This window comes from Prionailurus bengalensis, chromosome C1 (genome assembly GCF_016509475.1).
Source record: "Prionailurus bengalensis isolate Pbe53 chromosome C1, Fcat_Pben_1.1_paternal_pri, whole genome shotgun sequence".
NCBI classification, from domain to species: Eukaryota; Metazoa; Chordata; class Mammalia; order Carnivora; family Felidae; genus Prionailurus; species Prionailurus bengalensis.
In genome coordinates, this window is record NC_057345.1 from 160,085,741 (window position 1) to 160,109,502 (window position 23,762).

Here is a 23,762-nt window from a genome sequence, read left to right on the forward strand (position 1 = left end):
ACACATACAGTCATTGAGTAGAATATGGTCTGCAGACGTATTTTGGTTGGCCTTAACAATGTTTTTAAAATTCTTAATTTAGTTTCCAACTTATAAAAATAGAAAGACTTCATGGAACAATTCAGATTTCTGATGGCTTTAAAAAATTGTTGTATCTAGCAGCAGTCTGCTGGGACCGAGTAGAGGGTGTCTTCCATTGATTCCTACTCACAGACTGCTTAATTCATGGCCTGGCCCCACCAGCATCTGAGTTTGACTCCTGTCCACTGTGTTCAGGGGCACCATGCAGGCAGAGGAAGCAGTTTAGGCTATGGACTCTGGAGCCAGATTGCTTCTGTCTAGGCTCAGGTCCGTGTCCAACTAGCTCAGTGACCTTGGGCAAGTTAAGCACATGTCTAATAATGGTACCTATCTCCTATAACCATTGTGAGAATAAATTATAGGAAATGTTTAGAAGACTACCAGGCGTGTAGTAAATGCACAGAAATGTTAACTGTTATTACTATAATCTATATGTGGTAATAAACTCCAGGGTTGAAACTGTCACTCATTTCTGGATAACAGCCGAATCTGGATCTTGGGCCATTATAAGCATAAGGGTAATTGATGAACGGATGAATGATTTTTTACTTCTGTTAGATCCAAAGCTAAATTTAATTAGTTTTCCCTCAAGAAATGCTTCTTATTTATGTTGAGTTTGACTTCAACATAATAATTGATTTTTGATAAAGTAGGAATCTGGCTTTCTCAGAAACCCAACAGTGCTAACAAAATAAGGGAATGGAAATGTTAACATCGTCTCATTTTTCTGTAATGGATCTAACTTCCCAACTCAGAAATGAGGCCTGGGGTGCCTGGGTGGCTCAGTCAGTTAAGCATTGGACTTTTGATCTCAGCTCAGGTCTTGATCTCAGGGTCATGAGTTCAAACCCTGCAATGGGCTGCATGCTGGGTGTGAAGCCTACTTAAAAAAAAATTAAGACCCAAGTTTGGGAAGATGCTTAATTATGTATTTTCTTTATGAAGCAGAGTTATTGGCAGGTAACTGCCTATGGTTACTATCTTAATTTAGAGTTAGCTGCTAGGATCCAGACATAGTGAACTTAAGCAGAAATATTAGAACACATTTTTTGAAGTTTATTTATTTATTTTGAGAGAGAGAGCGAGAGACAGAGAGAAAGCGGGTGGGGGAGGGGCAGAGAGAGAGAGAGAGAGAGAGAGAGAGAGAGAGAGAATCCCAAGCGGGCTCTGTGTTGGCAGCACAGAGCCTGATGCTGGACTCGAACTCACAAACCATGAGATCATGACCTGAGCTGAGATAGAGTCAAAATATTTGACTGAGCCACCCCAGCACCCTGCTGTTAGAACACATTTTTGACCTGGGTTCTCTGACCACCCCCACCCACACACGAGATCCACACTTCAAGGCAGTGTTTTGGGCCTGGTGTCTCAGACAAACATGGAGCATCTCCAGAAATGGTTTGGACAGTTTGATGTGAGAACCAATTTCGGTGTGTTCAACATAACCTCATGTATAGCCGCAGTTACCGCATCACCCACCGAGGCCTTAAATGTGATCCCCTGTGGACACATCAGCAAGTGATGCTGTCAGCGAATGATGGCCTGAGCTCTGTGGAGTTGACCTGCAATGTTGGATTTACTTTCTTTCTGGAAAACCTGCACATTTACAGAGAACTTTGGTCCAGTGACACTTAATTTTATTTGGATAAATATCATCTAAAACTGAATGATATGTTCAGTTTATACTGAAAGGTGGAAGTTGCTCTTTCACTTTATACTTTAAGTAGCAAATAACTCCCCCCCCCCTTATTTTTTTATAAAAAATCAACTGTTCAGAATGATAACCTGTACTTTTACTAAAGAAATCTCCATCTCTCTTTAGCTCTCTCCTTTTCCTTCTTTCTTTCCTTTTCTTCTCTCTCAGTTTCTGTTTGTCTCTCTCCGTGTACAATTGATACCTACATCCCTAAAGTTCTGGTTTCTAATCTAAAGGCCAGTTTCAAGGAATGACAAAATTTGGCAAATTCTTCTGACCATTTCATCATCCCTTGCTCCCGTCCTACATTACCCGTTTTGTGAGTGTAGGAAATTCTAGAAATTCAGTACATCTCTGATACCTACTTTGCTTGTATCCTCATCCATACCTTTGCTATGTTCAGGCTCAGAATGAGTTTTTGACAAAAATACCTTTGCAGAGCACCTGGGTGGCTCAGTCGGTTAAGCGTCTAACTCTTGATTTCAGCTCAGGTCATGATCTCACAGTCATGATATCAAGCCCCACATCAGGCTCCATGCTGGGTATGGAGCCTGCTTAAGATTCTCTCTCTCCCTTTCTTATACCCTTCCCCATGCTTGTTCTTTCTCTCTCTCTCTCTCAAAAAAAAAAAAAAATCTTTGCATATTGAGCCTATTTTGAAAGAAAAAACAAACTTGAGAAAAGAAAACTTGTTCAAGATGAAAATATTGCAGGAAACAAAATTTGTGTAAAAATGAATTCTAGATAAAAGTGTTTTATCATCAATACTTAAGGAAACCTAGATTATAATCTTACAGGTTGAAGGAAGAATAACTTTATATATTTCCACAGCCTTGTTAACTTTATCTCATTTTCTTTGGGTTAAAAGGAAAAACAGTAGTGTTTCTGTTCCAAATGTATTTTGTGGATTCTGTGGCATTTGGCTTGTACCTGCAGGGCACAAATATTCCAGCATATTTCCCATTAGTATTGCCCCAGTCACTTTAAACTGTGAAGGACCTGAGCAAGTGTTGGCCACAGCAGCCATTGACAGTAGTGATGCCACACTCTTTCTGTGTGCACCTCAGTGACTTCTCAGACTTGCCTCCTTGATGAGCAGACAAAACAGAAGGAGGCTGGAATTTTTTTCTTTTCATCTCAATGGTGTAGGTCAGGAAGACAGGAATAGAGAGCTTTGGTGAGACAGGGCTCTAGCGACTGCTGTGATTGGGAAATTAGATAATAAACAGACCCTGTTACTAAGATTCTAATGGCCTAAAATCAACACAGTCTGGAGACGCAGGCAGGAGTGGCCTTCCTTGCTCTGGCCCAGACCTTCCCCGGAGAGCTCTTTGTGTCAACAAGAACAGCCAGCGCTCCTGGCCTGCTCCCAGCACTCAGAGTGGGGCTATCATTTTTGTTTGCTTTGCAAATATCTTAATGGGAAGTGGTTCAACACCACCTATGGGTTAATCTGAGGGGTTCTGCTTGGCAGCTGTTAGCTCTGAGAGCCACATGGCTGCTCTCGGGTGGAGGGAGTCAGGCTGACGGTTAACTACCCAGCGCCAGGTTGAGGCATCTCCTTTGCTTATTGGATTTACTGACTGGCAGGAAGCACAAGCACCTTGTTGTCTTTTATTTTTAGTTCGTTCCTCCTGGGAGTGTAAGGATGTTATTCTCAGATCCAATTGTGCTTTTCCCTCTAAGGCAGGGCTGTTATTTCCATTAGTTTCTCTAGCATGCCACATACTTCTTTCACCCAAGTGCAATCTCATAGAATCTGTAATTTCATATTAAAAGTGGTGGTGTGCTTGGGGCGCCTGGGTGGCTTGGTCGGTTAAGCGTCTGACTTCGGCTCAGGTCATGATCTCATGGTCCGTGAGTTCGAGCCCCGCGTTGGGCTCTGTGCTGACAGCTCAGAGCCTGGAGCCTGTTTCAGATTCTGTGTCTCCCTCTCTCTCTGACCCTCCCCCGTTCATGCTCTGTCTCTCTCTGTCTCAAAAATAAATAAACGTTAAAAAAAAAAAATTTTTTTTTAAAAATAAAAGTGGTGGTGTGGCAGTGGTGGAGTCCGTGGTATTGTTGCAGGAAGAAGGATCTGATCTGTTAGCCTGCTAGGAGGGCAGAGCTACAGCCCTGTCTTCACCTGGGATCTAAAGGCTTGAATAGATACCAACTTTCTTAAGAATCTCTGCTCTGCTGTTCCCTCAGTTTTCTTTTCTCTTCCTAAATTTGGCTCTCACTTGTCTTGACCCATGGGAACACTTCCCCAGGTGACTTGGCCAACTCATGTTTTTCTGGATCTGTGTCAGTAGACATTGGCTCAAATTAACTCTTTCTTTATGCTTCCTTCACAGGATTTCAGGCAGGGCTGGGACAGTTTCCACAGTGCAGGTTAGGAAAGCTCCTAGACTGATGACAGACTTGTAGACAGTTTCCAAACGCCCCATTTGTAAAAATGCAAAAAGTTCAGATGACTCTATAAACTCTGGAACAAATGTCCAGCTACCCTCAGTAACAGTGCAGACTTGCTTCTAAGACTTTTTCCTTTCCTGAAGATTTCCACACCTATTTGTGGAGTTGCCTGATGGTTGAGAGCAAGGGCTAGACCTGCTGCTGCTAAGGGTAAGTAAGGCTTTGATGAACTCATTTGCTCCATTTCCTCGTCATTAAATGGAAGACAAAGTGACACGATGTCTACCTCACCAGGTTGAGAATGTCCAGTGAGATAACGTAGATAGTGTATCTTACCTGACACATAAAACATATTCATGAATAGTAATAAGAAGGAGTTATTGTTGCTCTCTCTGAAGTACCCATCTTTCCCTATGTAATTTTTAGTGTTCTACATTCTTTTCTGAGACATTCATTTTGAAATCTGTGGTTCCTAACTCTTTAAAATGAAGTCAGTGCTGAAGTGCCTGGGTGGATCAGCCGGTTAAGCTTCCGACCTCGGCTCGGGTCAGGATCTCATGGTTCATGGGTTCCCCGCATTGGGCTCCTTGATAACAGCATGAAGCCTGCTTGGGATTCTCTCTCTCTCTCCCTTTTCTCGCTGCCCCTCCCCCACTTGCTCACGTGCACATGTGTGCACATGCTCTCTCTCTCTCTCTCTCTCTCAAACTTAAAAAAAAAATTAAGCTAGTGCCAAATCAAGGACAATTCAGTATCAAAGTAAATAATGATAATAAAAGAATATAGTGTATTGAATAAAATAAGAATCCACTAGTCTATATTGATAGATGGAAGGGAGGGAGGGAAAGGAAGATGAAGAAAGGAAGAAACAGGGTAAGCTTTTCCTTGCAATAAACTGTGAAATAATAAATGTAAAAGGAATGATGAAAACAGAAAATCATTGTTTGGCAACTGCTAAAATAACCATTGTTTTAGACAAAAATCATCAACAGATGCTAAAACTAGTAGGGAAAGTTTAAGGAGTTAACAAGCTTTTTACATAATCACAGAGTAAATCTCCATGAGATACTTAGTGATTGCAAAAAGACAGTGGGGCAGTCTGGCAGACCCTATGTTAACCAAGTGTTGAAAGTTAGCATCACCAGTAATTGGACAAATTGACAGCATCTTCCTCCCCATGATGCACTGAGGAAGAACACAATATTACTTCGGTGGATTTCCTGCCAAATGCGCATAACCTGAATTTAATCATGAAGAAACAGCAGACAAACCAGAAAGACCTCTTCCAAAATTAATGATCTATAGGTTTTAAAATGCAACACAAAGGAAGACTAAGGAACTGTTTCAGATGAAAGGAGACTAGAGAAACATGACAACTGAATGCAGTGTATGGTCCAGAATTTGCCTTTTCTATAGAAGACATTATTGGGACAGGTGGCAAAATCCAGACAGCTAAACATTGGATAATAGTATTGTATTAATATTAATTTCCTGATTTTGGTTATTTTACCTCATCATATAAGAGAATGCCCTTGCTTTTAAGAAGCACACACTGGGGCGCCTGGGTGGCTCAGCCGGTTGAGCGTCCGACTTAGGCTCAGGTCATGATCTCACAGCTCGTGAGTTCGAGCCCTGTGTCGGGCTCTGTGCTGACAGCTCAGAGCCTGGAGCCTGCTTCTGCTTCTGTGTCTCCCTCTCTGTCTCTAACCCACTCGCATTCTGTCTCTGTCTCTGTCAAAAATAAATAAACATTAAAAAAAAAATTTAAGAAGCACACACTGAAGTATTTAGGGATAAAGGGACACCAGGTGCAACTGACTCTCAAATGGTTCAGAAAAAAATTATATGTATTTGTGTATACGGATATCAGTATACGTGTACCGAGAGAAAGAGAGGAGAGAGGATAAGACAAATGTATATATTGCTAATATTTGGAAAATATTCTGAGTAGTATACAAAATTTCATATGTTATTCTTGCATCTTTACTATAAATGTGAAATTAAGTCAAAATAAAAAGTTAAAATTGGGCACCTAGGTGGCTCAGTCAGTTAAACATCTGACTTGATCTCAGCTCAGGTTTTCGTCACAGGGTCCTGAGTTCAGGCCCCGTGTTGGGCTTCACACTGGGTATGGAGCCTACTTGAAAAAAAAAAAGTTAAAATTAAAAAGTAAATTCGGTGCTACTTCTCTCCTTTTGACTGGGCAGTTCATCAGCCACTTTCTCTTTAGATCACAGTCCCTCTCAATCCATACCTGCAAGTCTAGTCACATGAGCATTGCCCTGCTTGCTGTCTGTCCTTGACTTCTCCACTGTGACGTTGCTGACTGCATACAGTCTTGTTTAGGCTTTTTCACTTCAGTTTTTAAAAATTCCTTCAACTGTTTCTCCCTACGCTCACGCCCCCTCCCTCATCTGTCTTTGGGCCTCATCGTTTAGTGCCTGCTTATCTATCATGCACTTTATTTCAGGATTTCTTGCTTTTATTTCTCTGAACTGAGCACTGCTTTCATAATTAAAGGAGGAAAACAGGGTTAAATATACCACCTTTGGCGGGTATACTAGTGACAAGAGCATCATCCAAAGAATGTGGAATTTAGACTCCTCTTACCTCTGACTTACTTGGACAAGTCACATCAGCCTTTCTAGGCCTCAGTTTTCCCACTTAAAGCATGAAAAAGAAATGGTAAATTACCTCTGAAGTTTCCTTTGTCTCCACAAGTCTCTGCCCTGGCCTAATTCAGGCTTTAAAGTGCTAGAACTGTCACTCAAAATTAACTCAATCCACAAGTTACCTTGTGACCCCACTCAAAGGAGAAACAGAGGTCACGAAAGGAAGCTACCCCCGGGGTACCTGTCATTAGCATTCTCCTGTCCCTCAAGCCTGAAGTTTCCCAGTTCAGGGACTTTCAGAAGTACAAAATTATAGACAACTAATATTAAACACCTTGCTAAGTGTGTGTTTCTAAATTCTGACCGTGGATATATCTTCTAACTTAATTATTTTAAAATCCTTTTGTTGTCTTTTTTGTTCTGCCTAAAAGCACAAATGGAAACCTTCTGCCCCAATTTTGCAAGAATTTTTATTTACATTTTCCTGATGAAGATGCTGAGGTACTGATTTGTCCAAGATCAAGTTGTCATATTTGGCAAATAAAAATGCAGGATACCCACTTAAATTTGAATTTTATATAAATAACTTTTAGTGTATGTCCCATGAAATATTTTTAAAAACATACCAAAAAATTATGTGTTGTATACTTAGAATTCAAAATACACCATTAAGTGAGTGTATTTTAGTGCTAGCCCATGTGTTTTGGCACTAATATGTCAGGAATATGTACGTGTATATCATAAATATGTATCATAAAGTATGTTGCTAAGCCTTTATCAATTGTTTGCAATAGTCTTCTGGCTTCTACGTGCCGTAACACAATGTTTTTTACCTTTTAGGAGCTTTTGCTTGAAAACATATTCAAAGACATCAATTCCTATTTTTTTATTAAGGGTTCTATTCAGATATCATCTACTGCAGCCATTCAGTCTAAATTGCAGACCCTAGGGATGCCTGGGTGGCTTAGTCTGTTAAGTGTCCAACTCTTGATTTCAGTTCGGGTCATGATCTCACAGTTGTGAGATCGAGCCCCATGTCAGCCTCGGCGCTGAGCGTGGAAGCTGTTTGGAATTCTCTCCCCCTTACCGTCTGCCTCTCTCTGTCACCCACCCCCACCCTCCCTGCCGCTCATGTGTGATCACTTGTATTTGCTCCCTCTCTCCCTCAAAATAAATAAATAAACATTTTTTTTAAATAAAAAATAAAAATAAATAAAATTGCAGACCCTGCCTCCAGCACTTCTAATGCCCCTTTCTAGCTTCAGTTTTCTTCTTTGGCACTTCTGTTTAACGTGCTAGCATATTTACTTTTCTCTTTCATTCGTTGTCTGCTTCCCCCACTAAAATATAGGTTCTTAAGAGCATAGCAATCTTTGATTTCCTTGTCACTGCTGTATCCCCCATAACAGCAAGAGACAAAGGTACTCAAAAATTATTTGTGGAATGAGTGAATGATATCTGGGAGGCAATTGAGGACCTTATATCGCTCACATAATATATGTTTTATAATTATACAGTCTTTTTTTTAATTAATTAATTAATTTATTTATTTAGAGTGTGTGTGAGTGTGAGCAGGGGAGGGGCAGAGAGAGGGAAAGACAGAATCCCAAGCAGGTTCCACACTGCCAGCACTGCCAGTGCAGAGCCCAACCTTGGGCTTGAACTCCCAAACCCTGAGATCATGACCTGAGCCAAGATCGAGTCGGACACTCAACTGACTTAGCCAGCCAGGCACCCCAATTACACAGAATCTTAAGTCTTCCCAGCAAATTAGAATCTTGAGCGTGGTACAATGTGTATAATCTTCATATTAGTCCATAGACACTAAGTAAATAAAAGGTCAACAGGTCAGGGATCAAGGAGTATCTCCGGATACAGTTGGGCTTAATTTAATCTGTTTCCTGGCAAGTTTTCTAGAATTAAATGTTAGTTGCTCCAGGCAACATTGATTAAGATCCCAAATCAATTGTGTCACTGTCTACAGAAGTCCAGCAACAAAATGGTGCCAGAGGCTGAGAACACAGGCTCTGTGTCCACCGGACCTGGGTTTGTATCAGAATGTCTGGATGCCACCTGCACAGGGCACTCAGTCTGCCCCAGTTTCAGCTGTGAAAAGGGCACTCTGGTAGGACCTTCGCTGCTAGCACTGACTTGAGGATTAAACAAGAGCATCCAGTCACATCCTGAGCACAGAAAAGTGTGCTCAGCTATTCTGGCTGTGCTGTGGCCCTCAGCCCATGGTCGTGCATTTCTTTGGGTCACAGTGCACTTCCTCACTACTGCATCCGAGTTCCATCCCTGGGCCTGAGGCTGGTTTTGCCTTTGCTCCCTTGGCTGCTGACAAAGAACTGAAGTACGTTTTATGGGTTACTTTAAATGTGGGTTATTTTACGGGCTCTTGGTTGAGTGTCCTTTTTTCCAATAAGACAAGTATTCTCAGCAGAATGAAGAAAAGTCTTCTGCTCTTAACCTTAGACTTTACACATGACAGCTGCCTGCAATAAAGTAGTAAAGGAGAAAAAAAGAAATGAGAATACAAGAGCTGGCTAAGGCTGTGTGGGCTCACGGATGGGGAAAAGCAATGAGGCAAACAAATATCAAATTTAAAGGACTCAGTGGGACTTGGGAAATTAGCATAAGTACATACATTTAACTAGTAGTGCTAACTTTGAGCAGTGACATTATGAAACATTTATTAGGCCTTTTGAGCCCTTTTGATGAATTTGTCCTTGAGCCATGCTCTAAAACTTAAAATAATTACGTGTCCAAGAACAAACTAATACCCATCTATTTAAATATAACTTGTATATTCAACTTATTCGGCAATGATACTGGTTGGGATGCTGAGATACAGGGCATACCTTCAGAATCTTTGTAAAAGTTACCAAGTAGCCAAACATAATTCAGAACAAATAACACAAACACTGTGATCGTTCTTTCATGTTTCCCTTTTTCCTGCAGTAATGGTGATCTTATTTTGCATGATTATTGTTTGTTTTCACTTCTTCTGTACTCTTTGTTTTTCCTTCATGTCATATATCAAAGCCCAGGAATAATGTTTTCCTTCTTTTGGAATCAACAAATGCTAATTAAACTAATAATGAGGTTCCCCTCTTTTTTGTTGACCAAAGAGCTAAGCAAAGCTTAAAGAGACTAATAATACCCAGGGTTGGTGATATGAGGAGAAGTAGGTCCTTTCATACTTTTGCAGGTATGAACGTTAATTTTTATTGCCTTTTAGAGGAGAATTTGATGATATAATTCAAAAGCTATAAAACAGGCAAAGAGTTTGCTCACCCTTTGACTCAACAGTCTCAAATTAAGATTTATCCAGAAGCAGGGGCACCTGGCACCTGGGTGGTTCAGTCAGTTGAGTGTCCGACTTCGGCTCAGGTTATGATTTCACAGCTTGTGAGTTCGAGCCCCATGTTGGGCTCTGTGCTGACAGTTCAGAGCCTGGAAGCTGCTTCAGATTCTGTCTCGTCTCTCTCTACCCCTCCCCCCACCTCTCTTAAATATAAATATAAAAAAAGATTTATCCAAGAAAAGAATTGGATGAGTACTCATAACTATATGCACAGAATATTTCATGATTTGTTATTTATAATGTTGTAAAACTGGAAACAACTTAAATATCCAAAAGTAAGAGATAAAATCATTTATGATACTCACCCAACGTAATACTATGCAACCATAAATATGATATGCCTGCACACTTGCATATATGTGTAGTGCACACAAATATAGCAAAAGATGCTCCTAACTTGGCAAAGGTAAGTCAAAATGGCAAACATCTGAGCCTTTGTCTTTTTTCAATGTATATTATATGCATAGAAAAGCATCTGAAAAAATATACATCAAGATATTAACAGATCCATTTGGTTGTGGAAATTATCCTTGATCTTTATTTTCTTCTCTTTAAATATCTATTTTAGATGATTCAATAATGAATTGTTTTTAGGTTTATTATTTTTTCTGAGAGAGAGAGAGAGAGAGAGTGCACACATGAGGGAGGGGCAGAGAGAGAGAGGGAGAAACCCAAGCAGGCTACCCACTGTCAGAGTAGAGCTGGACACAGGGCTTGAACTCACGAAACTGTGAGATCATGATCTGAGCCAAAATCAAGAGTCAAAAGTAGGACACTCAGCCAACTGAGCCACCCAGGCACCCTTATATGTTATTTTTTAATCAGAAAAAAAAAATTCTTCTTTATTCAGAAGGAGAAAAAAAAGGAAACATTTTGCCACCAGTTCTTTTAGTCATTTGCTTTGGGGAGAAAGTCAAAGATTACTACACTTTCATTGATTAGTGAATGGTGAATATTCAGACCTCTTGGGAATTTGGAGCATCTTCAACTAAAAAATAAAGAAGAAAAGACAAAACTGATGAACACAACTCTGATGTCTCAAAGGCCAAGTGGCTTGTTCCCTTGGCTCTCCCTTCTTGAGCATAATTTGATAAAGCCCACCTTCACTAGATGATTTGCAGACGTTCTTAATTGGTCAGCATGTGGCACCAGATGAGTTAGTTACAATAGTAAGTTTTCAGTGTGGTTATGTTCAGTAGATTGTGGAAATGCACCAGGGTGCCTCCAACTCTGCCCAGAGTACAAGCGATGGCCTGGGTGGGGATGGGGCAGGAAAGGCTCTTCCAAGCTAAAGGGTAAAGCTGCAATGGCCGGGTGTGTCAGAGAGGAGACGACATTGCAGGAAAAGCACAGAAGTATGAATACAACCAGGTTTGGTGGGGGCATGGCAAATGCTTATTTGTTGTGATGGTGGTGATAGAGAATAAAGGCATTCTAGAAATCCTAGCTTTCCAAGTTTCGTAATACAGTATGCATTACTTATACCTTTATGTTTACATGAAAGTCTGTGTTCTTAGAACATTTTCCATTCTTCCAATCCTCTGTACCTTCAAAGCCATTTTAATAAATGTAAGAAAAGATGCACGGACACCTGGCTAAAACAAATCAGGGAAGAGTAGATGTACAGTGACAGTATAGGGAGATTCAGATATGGTGGTGTTCCACATTTGTACCCTCAGCCCTCACAATGTTCAGATTCCATATAATTGCTAAATAAGAATTCTTCAGTTGCCAGTTGGGGTTTGACCTGTGGCCAGTTCACATGGAAACCCCGTTAGTGCTCAGGTCAGCTCGGGATCTTTTACAAAAGACGGTGTCCTTTTCTCTGATGTCATTTTTTTAAAAATGTCTTTATTTACCTAACCTTGAACTTATCAAAACCATTTGCAAAGATGTTTATGTTTTCTATTACCCTTCATGGTAATTTCCATAAGGAAAGTTATATGACTTATTTATCTTATGACTTATCTGAAATCCCCAAGATTCATGGGGATCCTACTATGTTAAAATATCTTGGTCTGAGCATATCTTTTGCAGGGTGGATTGGCTGGTGCTTCTTGGGAACAAGAAATTGACCTCTTCTTATTAAGAGCTCCATGTACAACAGATTTTTTTTTTTTCAGAGCTATCAAAGAAACAGGAGCAAATGTGCTTGGTTATGCTGATTAGCCTTTCTCCCAGGGCTACCACAGAAGACACACGAATTTACAATGAGAACTACTCAGACAGCAGGATGCTAACAAATCAACCGACAATGAATTAGCTGCAACCTATCCTGTTTTGAAATTAGAATATACTTTCAAGTGTGAACGACTAATGAGTTTCTCAGTTTGTCTACAAGCCATTCTAAATTACAATTGTTAAAAGATAAGACATAATCCTGCAAATTTTATCAGAGCTAATAAAAACTGCAAAAAGAAATTTAAATGAAGTTTATAAAACGGAGAGTCAGAGGGTAACCACTGTGTCTCTGTTCCTATCCAAGAAAAGTTACCCTAACCCTAAAGTAGGAAAAAGCCAGTTACCAGACCAGATTGATGGATCAGATCCTCAACGTTCACACAGAGCACGTGGCTTCCTTTAATTATAATGCATAAATCAGTCTCCAGAGTATATCAACCAACTAGTGAGAGTATAGTCCATTATACTACTCACTGTAAAACCACACACTGGCATTCTACTTTTCAAATATGACTCTTGTGAGTTTGGTTCACAACTCCACTCTGAAAAAGTCATCACCCCTCAGTGAACTGGCAAACTCAATTTTGGAGCCTGTTAAAGCTGAGACCCAGTTTTGGAGTGCGGTGACTTCACCTAGTGCTGCCAACCCAGCATGACAAAGCCAGCTGGCCCCATGGATCTTTGCTGTAGAAGAAAAATGCTGGGGCATTCTCAGCAGCCATGCACTCGGGAGCCACCCTGCACCCGGCCTCTCATCCTGTCACACTGGGATGAGAGTTTAAGAAAGAATTAGATGTGAGTTTCATTTTGGGGGCTTTTTCAGGGCAGATGCCCAGCGGAAGCGCTGTCCCTGAGGCGTGAGATTTTCTGTGACTCCTAGAACCCACAGCTGAGTGAACTGACTGCAGCAAAGCAGCAGAGCTGCTGAGCCCTGGAGGCAATCTGCTTAAGACTTCAGTCATGGCTTCAGAGAGGCTCAAAGAGCCCTTGGAATATGTAAGGAATATGTAAGCCCTTGGAATATGTAGATGGACAACTGCTTCCTATTTACTGCCATTTCGCATGTGATTCCTAATAGAGGCTGAGGACACTATTGTATTTTTAAATATTCCTACAGTTTTAATGTTTATTATTTAAGACAGAGACACAGAGCATGAGTGGGGAGGGGCGGAGAGAGGAGGAGACACAGAATCCGAAGCAGGCTCCAGGCTCTGAGCCATCAGCCCAGAGCCCGACGCGGGGCTCGAACTCACAAACTGTGAGATCGTGACCTGAGCTGAAGTCGGATGCTTAACTGACTGAGCCACCCAGGCACCCAATAATATCACACTTTAAAAATGAATAATTCCTGGGGTGCCTGGCTGGCTCAGTCAATAGAGCATGCGACTCTTATCCTTCAGGTTGTGAATTCAAGATGCACATTGGGCATGGAGCCTACTTAAAAAAATAAAATAAAATAATAAAAATTAATAATTCCTTAATATCATCTAATACCAATTCATAGTCAAAATTTCCCAGTTGTCCTAAGAATGTCCTTTACACCTTTTTGTACAAGCCAGGGTCCAATTTAGGTCATTACCTTGCATTGAGTTGTTATGTCCCTAAATCTCATTTAATACATAATCCTCTGTTTCTCATGACACTTTTTAAGAAATTGAAGCTAATTATCTTGTAAAATTATAGCTCACTTTCTGTATTTGTTTGCTTGATTCTTCGTGGTCTTATCTTGTCCCTCTATATCCTGCATTCTAGGTAAACTGTAAGTTAGATTTAAAGCTTTGATTACATTCAAGTGAGATGAAACAAAAAATATAAATGTCATGGATGATGTTGAATTCATCATATTGCCTCACATCACAAGACAATGTTGTCTTGGCTAGTGGTGCTAAGACTGGCACTGGATTAAGATGGTGACCTTGTGATTTCTCCAGTGTTCTGTTAAACCTTGCTCTCCTTGTGACCTGAAAGAAGGACTCTGTGTGGCAGTGCTTTGGCACCATATGAATGTCCTGTTCACTATCAACCATTTGTCTGAAGGTTTTATGAGCAATTGACAATCCTTGCCTAAATCAATAATTTCCTGTTGAAGTTTCCTTTTCTATGTCAGCAGGTTTTGTGCTGCCTTATTTTTTTAAGTTTTTATTTTAATTATAGTTAGTTAATATACAGTGTTGTATTAGTTTCAGGTGTACAATATAGTGATTCAGCAATTACATACATCACCCTGTTCTCATCATGAAAAGTGCCCTCCTTAATCCCCATTATCTATTTAACTCAATCCTACACCCACGTTCCCCTCTGGTAATCATCAGTTTGTTCTAATTAAGAGTCCGTGTCTTAGTTTGTCTCTCTCTCCCTCTGTTTTGTTCCCCCCCTTTGCTCATTTATTTTGTTTCTTAAATTCCACATATGAGCGAAATCATATGGCATATGGTGTTTGTCTTTTTCTGACTGACTTATTTTGCTTAGCATTATACTCTCTAGCTCCATCTATGTCATTGCAGGTGGCAAGATTTCATTATTTTTTATGGCTGAATAATATTCCATTATAGATATATATACCACATCTTTATCCGTTCATCTATTGATGGGTTGCTTCCATATCTTGGCTATTATAAATAATGTTGCTCTAAACATAGGTGAATACAAAGCATAAGAGACTCTTAAAAACAGAACAAACTGAGGGTTGATGGGGGGTGGGAGGGAGGGGAGGGTGGGTGATGGGTATTGAAGAGGGCATCTTTTGGGATGAGCACTGGGTGTTGTATGGAAACCAATTTGACAATAAGTTTCATATATTAAAAAAATAAATAAAAAATAGATAAATAAACATAGGTGAATATATCCCTTTGAATTAGTGTTTTTGTGTCCTTTGGGTAAATACCCAGGAGTACAACTGATGGATCGTAGGGTAATTCTGTTTTTAACTTTTTGGTGAACCTCCATACTGTTTTCCACAGTGGCTGCACCAATTTGCATTTTTCCCAACAGTGCAAGAGGGCTCCTTTTTTTCCACATCCTCTCCAACACTTGCTGTTTCTTGTGTTTTTTATTTTAGCTATTCTGACAGGTGTGAGGTTATTCTCTCATTGGAGTTTTGATTTGCATTAAGTGATGATGAACATCTTTTCATGTGTCTGTTGGCCATCTGGTCGTCTTCTTTGGAGAAATGTCAGTTCATATCTTCTGTCCATTTTTAATTAGATTATTTGCTTTTTGGGTGTTGAATTTTATAAGTATGTATTTTGGGTACTCTTTATCAGATATGTCGTTTGCAAATATATTCTCTAATTCCATAGGTTGCCTTTTAGTTTTATTGATTATTAACTTCACTGTGCAGAAGCTTTTTATTTTGATGTAGTGCCAATAGTTTATTTGTGGTTTTGTTTCCCTTGCCTCAGGACACATAATGTAGAAAAAAGTTGCTAACACCTGATGTCAGAGAGATTACTGCCTGTGTCCTCTTTTAGGATTTTAATGGTTTCAGGTCTTGCATTTAGGTCTTTAATCCATTTTGAATTTATTTTTGTGTATGGTGTAAAAAAGTGGTACAGTTTCTTTATTTTGCATGTTGGTGTCCAGTTTTCCCAACACCATTTGTTCAAGAAACTGTTCTTTTCCCATTGGATATTCTTTACTGCTTTGTCAAAGATTAACTGACCAGATAGGTGTGGGTTCATTTCTGGGTTTTCTATTCTGTTCCATTGACCTATGTCTGTTTTTATGCCAGTACCATACCGTTTTGATTACTGCAACTTTGTAATATAACTTGAAATCCAGAATTGTGATGTCTCCAGCTTTGCTTTGCTCTTTCAAGATTGCTTGGGGTCTTTTGTGATTCCATGCGAATTTTAGAATTGTATATTCTACTTCTGTGAAAAATGCTATTGGTATTTTGATAGGAATTGCATTAAATCTATAGATTGATTTGGGTTGTATAGACACTTTAATAGTATTTGTTCTTCCAGTCCATGAGCATGGAATGTCTTTCCATTTCTTTGTGTCCTCTGCAATTTCTTTCATTGGTGTTTTATAGTTTTCAGAGTATAGGTCTTTCACCTCGTTGCTTAAGTTTATTCCTAGGCATCTTAATATTTTGGGTGCAATTATAAATGGGATTATTTTCTTAATTTTTCTTTCTGCTGCTTCATTATTTGTGTATAGAAATACAACAGATTTCTGCACATTGATTTTGTATATTGTGACTTTACTGCATTCATTTATCAGTTCTAATAGTTTTTCGGTAGTCTTTTGGGTTTTCCATATATAGTATCATGACCTCCTCAATAGTGGAAGTTTTACTTCCTCCTTACTGTTTTGGATGCCTTTTATTTCTGTGTTGTCTGTTGTGGCTAGGACTTCCAGTACTATGTTGAATACAAGTGGTGAGAGTGAACATCCTTATCTTGTTCCTGACCTTCAGGGAAAGGCTCTCAGTTTTTCCCCATTGAGGATGATGTTTGCTCTGTGTTTTTCATATAGGCCCTTATTATGTTGAGGTATGTTCCTTCTACACCTACTTTATTTGAGGATTTTTATGGTGAGTCGATGTTATACTTTGTCAAATTCTGGTGCACTATTTATGGACTGGTTATGACATGAACCAAGTCATTAGTTTCTTGAGCCTTGATTCCCTCACCTGTAAAATGAGTATAAAACAATAGAACCAAATTCACATGGTTGTTGGAAGCATTATGTAACTATGTATCCATTCTTTGACAGTTGCCTGGTGACATGTATGCATGCAGTAAACATTGGCTATTTTTTACCATCGTGCTTTTCCTTATTTGGGGGATGACAGCTTATGGAGCATTATCATTCACTGCCAGTCTTAAGTCCTTGAGGCATATGACAACATATCTGATAAAATTGCTGAAAAGGAGTTGAGGCAGTTAGACTTTTGAAAAAAAACTTACTTATACCGTTTTTTAAAGGCATTTTGGAATTTGTTTCAAACAAGGGTGGTTCAGATTAGTATTTCCTAAGGCATGTTAAAAGAACAAGTAGGACTCCGACACACTCACTGGGAGATGGGCGACACTGTTAAGATAACATCTGGGAAATGCTGTGTCTTCTTTTCCCCTGGTGGGGTTTCATTGTGCATAGTATTAAGTTAAAGTTTCCAGAAAGCTTCTTAGGAAAGAAACCTGCTTCAATCAAGTATTTGTTTAATCAGGGATTTTCTAATCTATTTGCCTGTAGGCACTACTGACTCCACCTCCGCTTTTATAAAACCGCATAACACATATAAACATTATATTGAGTTGCCTTAGATTCTTCCAAAGGCTTGAATGAAGAGGGGGTCACACAGATGGACTGACCCTCTGCAGAGAGTTGTAAGATGTCTGTCCTTGGCTTTGGATCCTAGAAAGCCATGCAAGTGAGTGGAGTTCTTAAGAGGTTCCATTTCCATGTTGGGGCAGGGAGGGCAGAAATTAGAGTGCCCATAGTAATGTGACAGCTAAACTCTCCTCCTTAGATTTTCTCCAAACCTTACCAGGACTCCTAGAGGACTTCAGAGGCCATCTGTCCTTTAGGCCTCCCAGAGCCATGGGCCTTGCCAAGGCTGACAGGAATGAGTTCCTTGGGCTGGTGCATAGAAACCAAAGGGCACAGAGGGTGTCCAGTTTCAGAGGAAGACAGAGGTTTGGAGTCAGACCAACAGTGGTCAGTGTCTTAGCTCTGCCAGGTATTCACGTGATCCCTGGCCAAATCCTTTACCCTCTCTGAACTACAGTTTCGTCATCTATATAATAGGGACAGTTAAAGTACTTAGCTCAAATTGTTGTGAGATTCTCATTAGATACATAAAAGCATTTTTAAAAATATGAAATGTTATATAAAAGCTCATTAATTTAATGTTAATGTTAAGGGTATTTTTAACCTGATCTTCATGGCCCATATTTTGGGGGTCCCCTAGTCATTCTTTTATTCATTCTTGTCAAATATTTATTGAGCCCTTACAACATACCAGCCATTAGGGTTAGGTGCTGACAGAGAGTACAGAATAAAGTAGATCTGATCCCTGCCTTCTTTGAACTGACGTTCCATAGTGGGAGTCATACGATAAACAAATGCATACACAAATCAGTGTATCATTATAGTCCCCTCTCCCCGGCTACTGATGTGATATTTTTTAAATGGGGATATTGCTTATTCTCTATTTATAGATGCATTTAGAAGGTAAATCCATGAACTGTTCACAGAAAATCCAGAAAATGAATTTATCAGTTTAAATAAGGAATAAGATTTTTAATAGAGAACCAGAAGAGACCTTAGGAATAGTTTATCTCAATCACTTCATTTTATAGATGAGGAAAACTAGAATACTAAATAGAATACTAAAGAAGTTTCCCCAGTCGTGTGTATGCATCTGAGTGAGTGCGTGAGGGAGTGAGTGTCTGTGAGAGAGAGAAAGAGAGAGAGAGCGATCCCAGAGATCTTGAGGCAGGAGTTAGAATCCAGATTTCCCTTCCCCTAATTTGTGCTTTCCACTCTGCTGGGGTCCAACTGCAAGGGCCGGCTCATATTTTAACAGTGAGTTATTATCACACTTTTATACAGTGGGTTTCAATTGCTAGAAATTGGGGACACAGCACAATTGATTTTTCCAAACTTTGCTCCATGAGACGTTAATATTTTAATAGATGTTAGTAGTTTACCACTTTTTAAAGTTTATTTATTTACTTTGAGAGAGAGCGCATGCGAACAAGTCAGGGAGGGACAGAGAGAGAGGGAAAGAGAGAGAATCCCAAACAGGCTCATACTGTCAGCACAGAGCCCAATACGGGGCTCAAACTCACGAGCTATGAGACCCTGACCAGAGCTGAAATCAAGAGTCAGATGCTTAACCGACTGAGCCACCCAGGCGCTCTAGTAGTTTATCACTTTTTGAGTTGTTTGGTCAAATTAGTTTAAGAAACTTTGCAGCCCTCCCCGCCAACCCCTGTGCCTTAGGAGTCCATAAATGAATACCATGACTGTAAAAGATCATTCCTGCAATAAGGAAGCCTCTTAACTATGTACAATTCAGCATTTCCCATATTTACTTGACTACAGACTCTATTTTGAATTATTTCACAGTTATTGTGATTAATGTGCTGGCTGGGAAGTATAACCTTAGCATCAGTTTTGTTGGCTTCTTGGTAGAGTCTGGGAATGCCTAATAGTAAACTAAATTGTATCACACAACTTTAACAAGGGCAAGCTTCTTCAGTCTTAGGACCTCAGGCTGACTGTGGATATAGCAGCAATACCTAATAGGATGCATTTTCTTAAGTTGACGGTGTTCTTTTAACCAAGGACTAGAATGGGAAACGATGGGAACTTAGAATGTGTTCTGATCTATCTTTGGAGGAAAACAGTCCTCTGTAAGTTCTTAAAAATTATTTCAGTCCTTTTAAAAATTATTCTTACTTTTTTTTTATTTTTAGGCATCCACAAGCCCAGTGTTCTCCAGAAGGGTATGATGTCTTCGCAGGACATCCAAATAAGGTAGCCAGATACCTTGACTCTTAAGTGACTGTGTATCTTTTACACTTGTCCCAGTTGGTGGTTGTGAAGCCTGTCTGTGGCTGCGTGGTCAGGTCATCCAAACATGAAACTGTTAGTGATATTTTGAAGTCTTTGAGACAAAAGCCCAGCTTGCTATAGAACTTTGGTTCAGCAGAGAGACAGGGAGGTACAGTGAAGAGAGAATCAAAAGCCTGGAAATTTGCTGCTGAGAATAAATGCTAGCTGCTCCCTGAGGTGATTTGTCTGTGCACTCCACTCTCTACAGATGTTAGAGCCTCTTTTTGAGTAAGGACCCGAGGTTCTTTGGTAGCACTTTGATATCCTGCTCGAATTCAATATGTGAAATGGAGGCGTCTCTCTGTGACTTGGAGCCCACAGCAGGCTTTGAAGTCTGATCCAATTTTTGCTGCCTACTATTTGATGTTGAAAGGATGAAATGAAGAAAATGTACAGTTTTTGCCAGTAACTCTGCTGAGCATATGTAAGATTAAAAAAACAAAATCCTTTGGATGATGTACTTAGAAATGTTAAGTAGATTAATACCTTCCTATAGGTTTTCTTTTTTCTTTCTTAGGGATAAAAATTAAGTATAGGAGAAAACCAGCACAGAGCTGTTTTTTATATTCTGGACTATAATTAATTGAAGAGGGGGCTAGGTTGACTTGTTCAGAGGAAGAAATAAATGAATTAAGCAAAAGGTGCTGAGACTTTGCTACTAATTGCCCCAAGGGGAGGACCTCCACTCAATTCTAATGCAACACGGGGGTGACTCACGACATGACCCCAATATACTTAGCTCCTTCCTCATATCATCAGGGTTAAAGGTCCCTTAGTTAAATGGAAGCTATGTCCTTAAGGCCGCTTCATCAGAAGATTAATGTTTCTCTTACTGGGTCTTTCTGAAGCACTCCGTTTCTGGGACTGATTTGCTGTCTTCTCGGACATGCCATGCTGCCTCAGGTCGCCCAGCACTGAGTCCTTCCAGGGGAGCCCCTGCAAAACCTGGTAAGAAGAACATTTCGAATCGCATGCTGCTTCTACCCTTTGCACACTTGTGTACGTTTTGATGCATTGTTTAGGCGGGACTGTCTATAAGGCAGGACCTGCTCGGATAGTAATATGACCTAATGTTAGCAAGAAAGTTCAGGTTTGCACTGCCATAAAGGCTGGATTAAAGGTAGCCATTTACTGCCTTCTCATCCCACTCAAGTTTACTTCCCTGAGGGAAGAAAATGAATATCAAAGGCTATTATTTCCCTTTATCTGTTAAGAACCTCAGATTAGGAAACTGCTTCACAATTTCATTTTTTCAAAGGAAGGATAAACAACTGACCAGCTTTCAGTGGAGCAGATCATTCTGGGTCAAAATCTAGGGCTTGGTAAAGCATATGGGTTAAGAGAGTAGTTCTGCTCTCTTGGCAACACTACCATTCTTTCAGCAGGAATACACACATCTTGCCACTCTCCTTTGGGAAATAGCTACTTATGGCCTCTTTTCTAAATGCTTTGCTTTAGAATATGGGGAAAGTTTGGGGGCTTATGTGTGGCTATAATCAGTACTTCTGGAAGATAAAATAGAAGCACGATGATAAGAAACATTTATGAACCAGAGGATACTAAGAACAGTGTGGATCATTCCAAAGAAAGAAACCTTTTCAACTTAAAATACTGGCATTACACTTAATGTCAACCTCATCTATTTTTCTGAAGTATGCAGTAGATTCTCAGTTCTCTCCAAATTTCTTCTTAGCCTGTTTTCCAATGATAAAGTGGTACAATATGAAGTGGGAAATGTACAATAAATGTGTTAGGATCTTCAGTCCATATGGAACTTAGGCTCTTGGAAGGAGACAAGAGAAGACGAGTGTACTATAGCAGAACCTTTTAAATGGATATGCAGAAAATGATAAATCTGTCAAAGAGAATATTTTCTCCACAGTATTCAGGGTTCCCACATAGCCAGATAGCATTTAGGAATAAAGCCATAACGAGGTAGGGGTAGGAGTAGTGCAAAAAAAGAGGAAAACTTAGGGAAAAGACAGTGTGGTGGAGCAGAATCCATTATGCAAGAGTTTGCTTGGCCTTTTTCTCTATCCAAACAATCTCTACCTTTTAATTGGGTTGTTTAGACCGTTTACACTTAACATGATAATTGATATATTTTGGTTTGAGTCTATCATTTTGCTATTTGTTTTCTATTTGTCCCATCTGATCTTTGTTATCTTTTGGCATTCTACTTGAAAACACACATAAAAAGAAAAATTTGAAGTATGATTGAGTAGCCAAAGGCACAGATTCTGGAGTGAGACCTCCCTGGATTCTAATCTCTTTTCTCCCGTGTAGTGTTAATCAAGTTATGAAACAGCTCCTTATCTCAGTACTTACACATGTAAAATGAGGGAAATAGTCATTCATAGCTGAGGGGTTGTACTGAGGATTAAATGACCTAATAGTATAAGTAAAGAGTGTAGCGTGGTGTCTGCTTCACGGTAAGGGTACCTTGTTTTCGCTGCTGCTGTGGTAATGATTGCTATTGATATTATATAAATGCAAACCAATCTATAAGTATGAAAAACGGGTAGAGAAATAAAGTTCTTATTGTAAGGCCCTAAATTTTGGTGGGAGTTTAGAGGGAGTAAGAACAGGTTATATTTGGAATTAACTATTAAAGAGATTTTTTGGATTACAGTCATCTTTCCCAGTCTTTAGGAAAGTATCCTCAAAGCCAAACTTATTAATAAGCTACACATCTGACTTGCTATAAATGGCTCATATGCACTTTCCTCTCACAACTGTGTTTTCCTTCCAATCTAGGTGGTTTTCTCTTGGGTCTGCCACCATCACCATTACTTCTTACACTCTTCTAAGTAACATCCTGAGTAGTCTTCCTGCTTCCATTCTTTTCCTCCTTCAACTTCTCTTATCACAGATAGTTGAGGAGCTTTTCTAAAGCATACCCTGATCTTGACATTCCCTTTCTCCGTATTCCTCTATGGCTCCTCACTGCTTCAGCATCAACTCTAAACTTCTTGGCGTGATACTCAAGGCTATCTCTGTTATGGGCTTAATCTTCCTTTCCTAAGCTCTATCTTCCACTGATCTCTCTTTCTCAGTCTGTGCTTCAGAATATCCAAACTGTTCTCTGTTCTCCAAGCCTGCCTAGTATATCCTTTCTCACCTCTGTGACTATGCCCATGCTGATCCCTCTGCCCCACTATCCTGCTTCCCTGTTCACATTCAGTCCACTCCATTCTTGAGTCCCCAGTGATTCCCATCTTCTGTGCCCTTTGACTTTTCTTGTAGTACTTATCACATCCTGCCTTACATTATAATTATTTTCATTCATCTACTAAATTTTAAACTCTCTGGGATTGTATCTTTTCATTTCTGTGTTCTCTCCTCACAGCCTCGCCTACATCCTCTGACTAAATTCTTGAGCATCCAAAGCCCTGATGAAATATCATGGAAGCAAGAATGTAATGAAGCTCTTGAATGAGTCAGAGAAAAGTTTTAAAATGTGTTCTTAATAATCCTAGAACAAAGCAAATGTCTCTTAGTCACCCCGAAATAGGTATAGCATACGGGTAGAACAAGTTAAAATGATCCAAGCTGTTTCATTTTGTTGCTGTTGTTTTGGGTAGGGAGAGAAGGAAAGGTTTAGGCAGGAAAATGCATTACGTAAATCAAATTCCCCTTGACCTTAGAAGGCAGCAAAGATGGATTGAAGAACAAAAGCTTTCCAGTTTTATGTTTTCAAGGTTATCAGCTGCAGAAACAAGAGTATATTCGGTAAGAGACATTTTAGCAAGTTATACCTTTGTATTTAATTTTTTGCCTTGAATTACTCACTATTTCCGCCCACGTTTCTTTGAAAGACTGAATGGGAATATGGTGATCTTTTCAGTGTAAGAAAAAA

The 23,762-nt window shown here is 39.7% G+C and overlaps 1 protein-coding gene across 1 annotated transcript in view; it reads left to right on the top strand.

The window, feature by feature from the left end:
- Nucleotides 1–23,762, top strand: part of MYO3B (myosin IIIB) — a 410,735-nt gene that overhangs the window by 302,072 nt on the left and 84,901 nt on the right. Inside the window, exons 31-32 of the mRNA XM_043573368.1 lie at nt 19,765–19,825; nt 20,752–20,851. Coding sequence (XP_043429303.1) covers nt 19,765–19,825; nt 20,752–20,851 — 161 coding nt within the window. The remainder of the gene's footprint in view (nt 1–19,764; nt 19,826–20,751; nt 20,852–23,762) is intronic.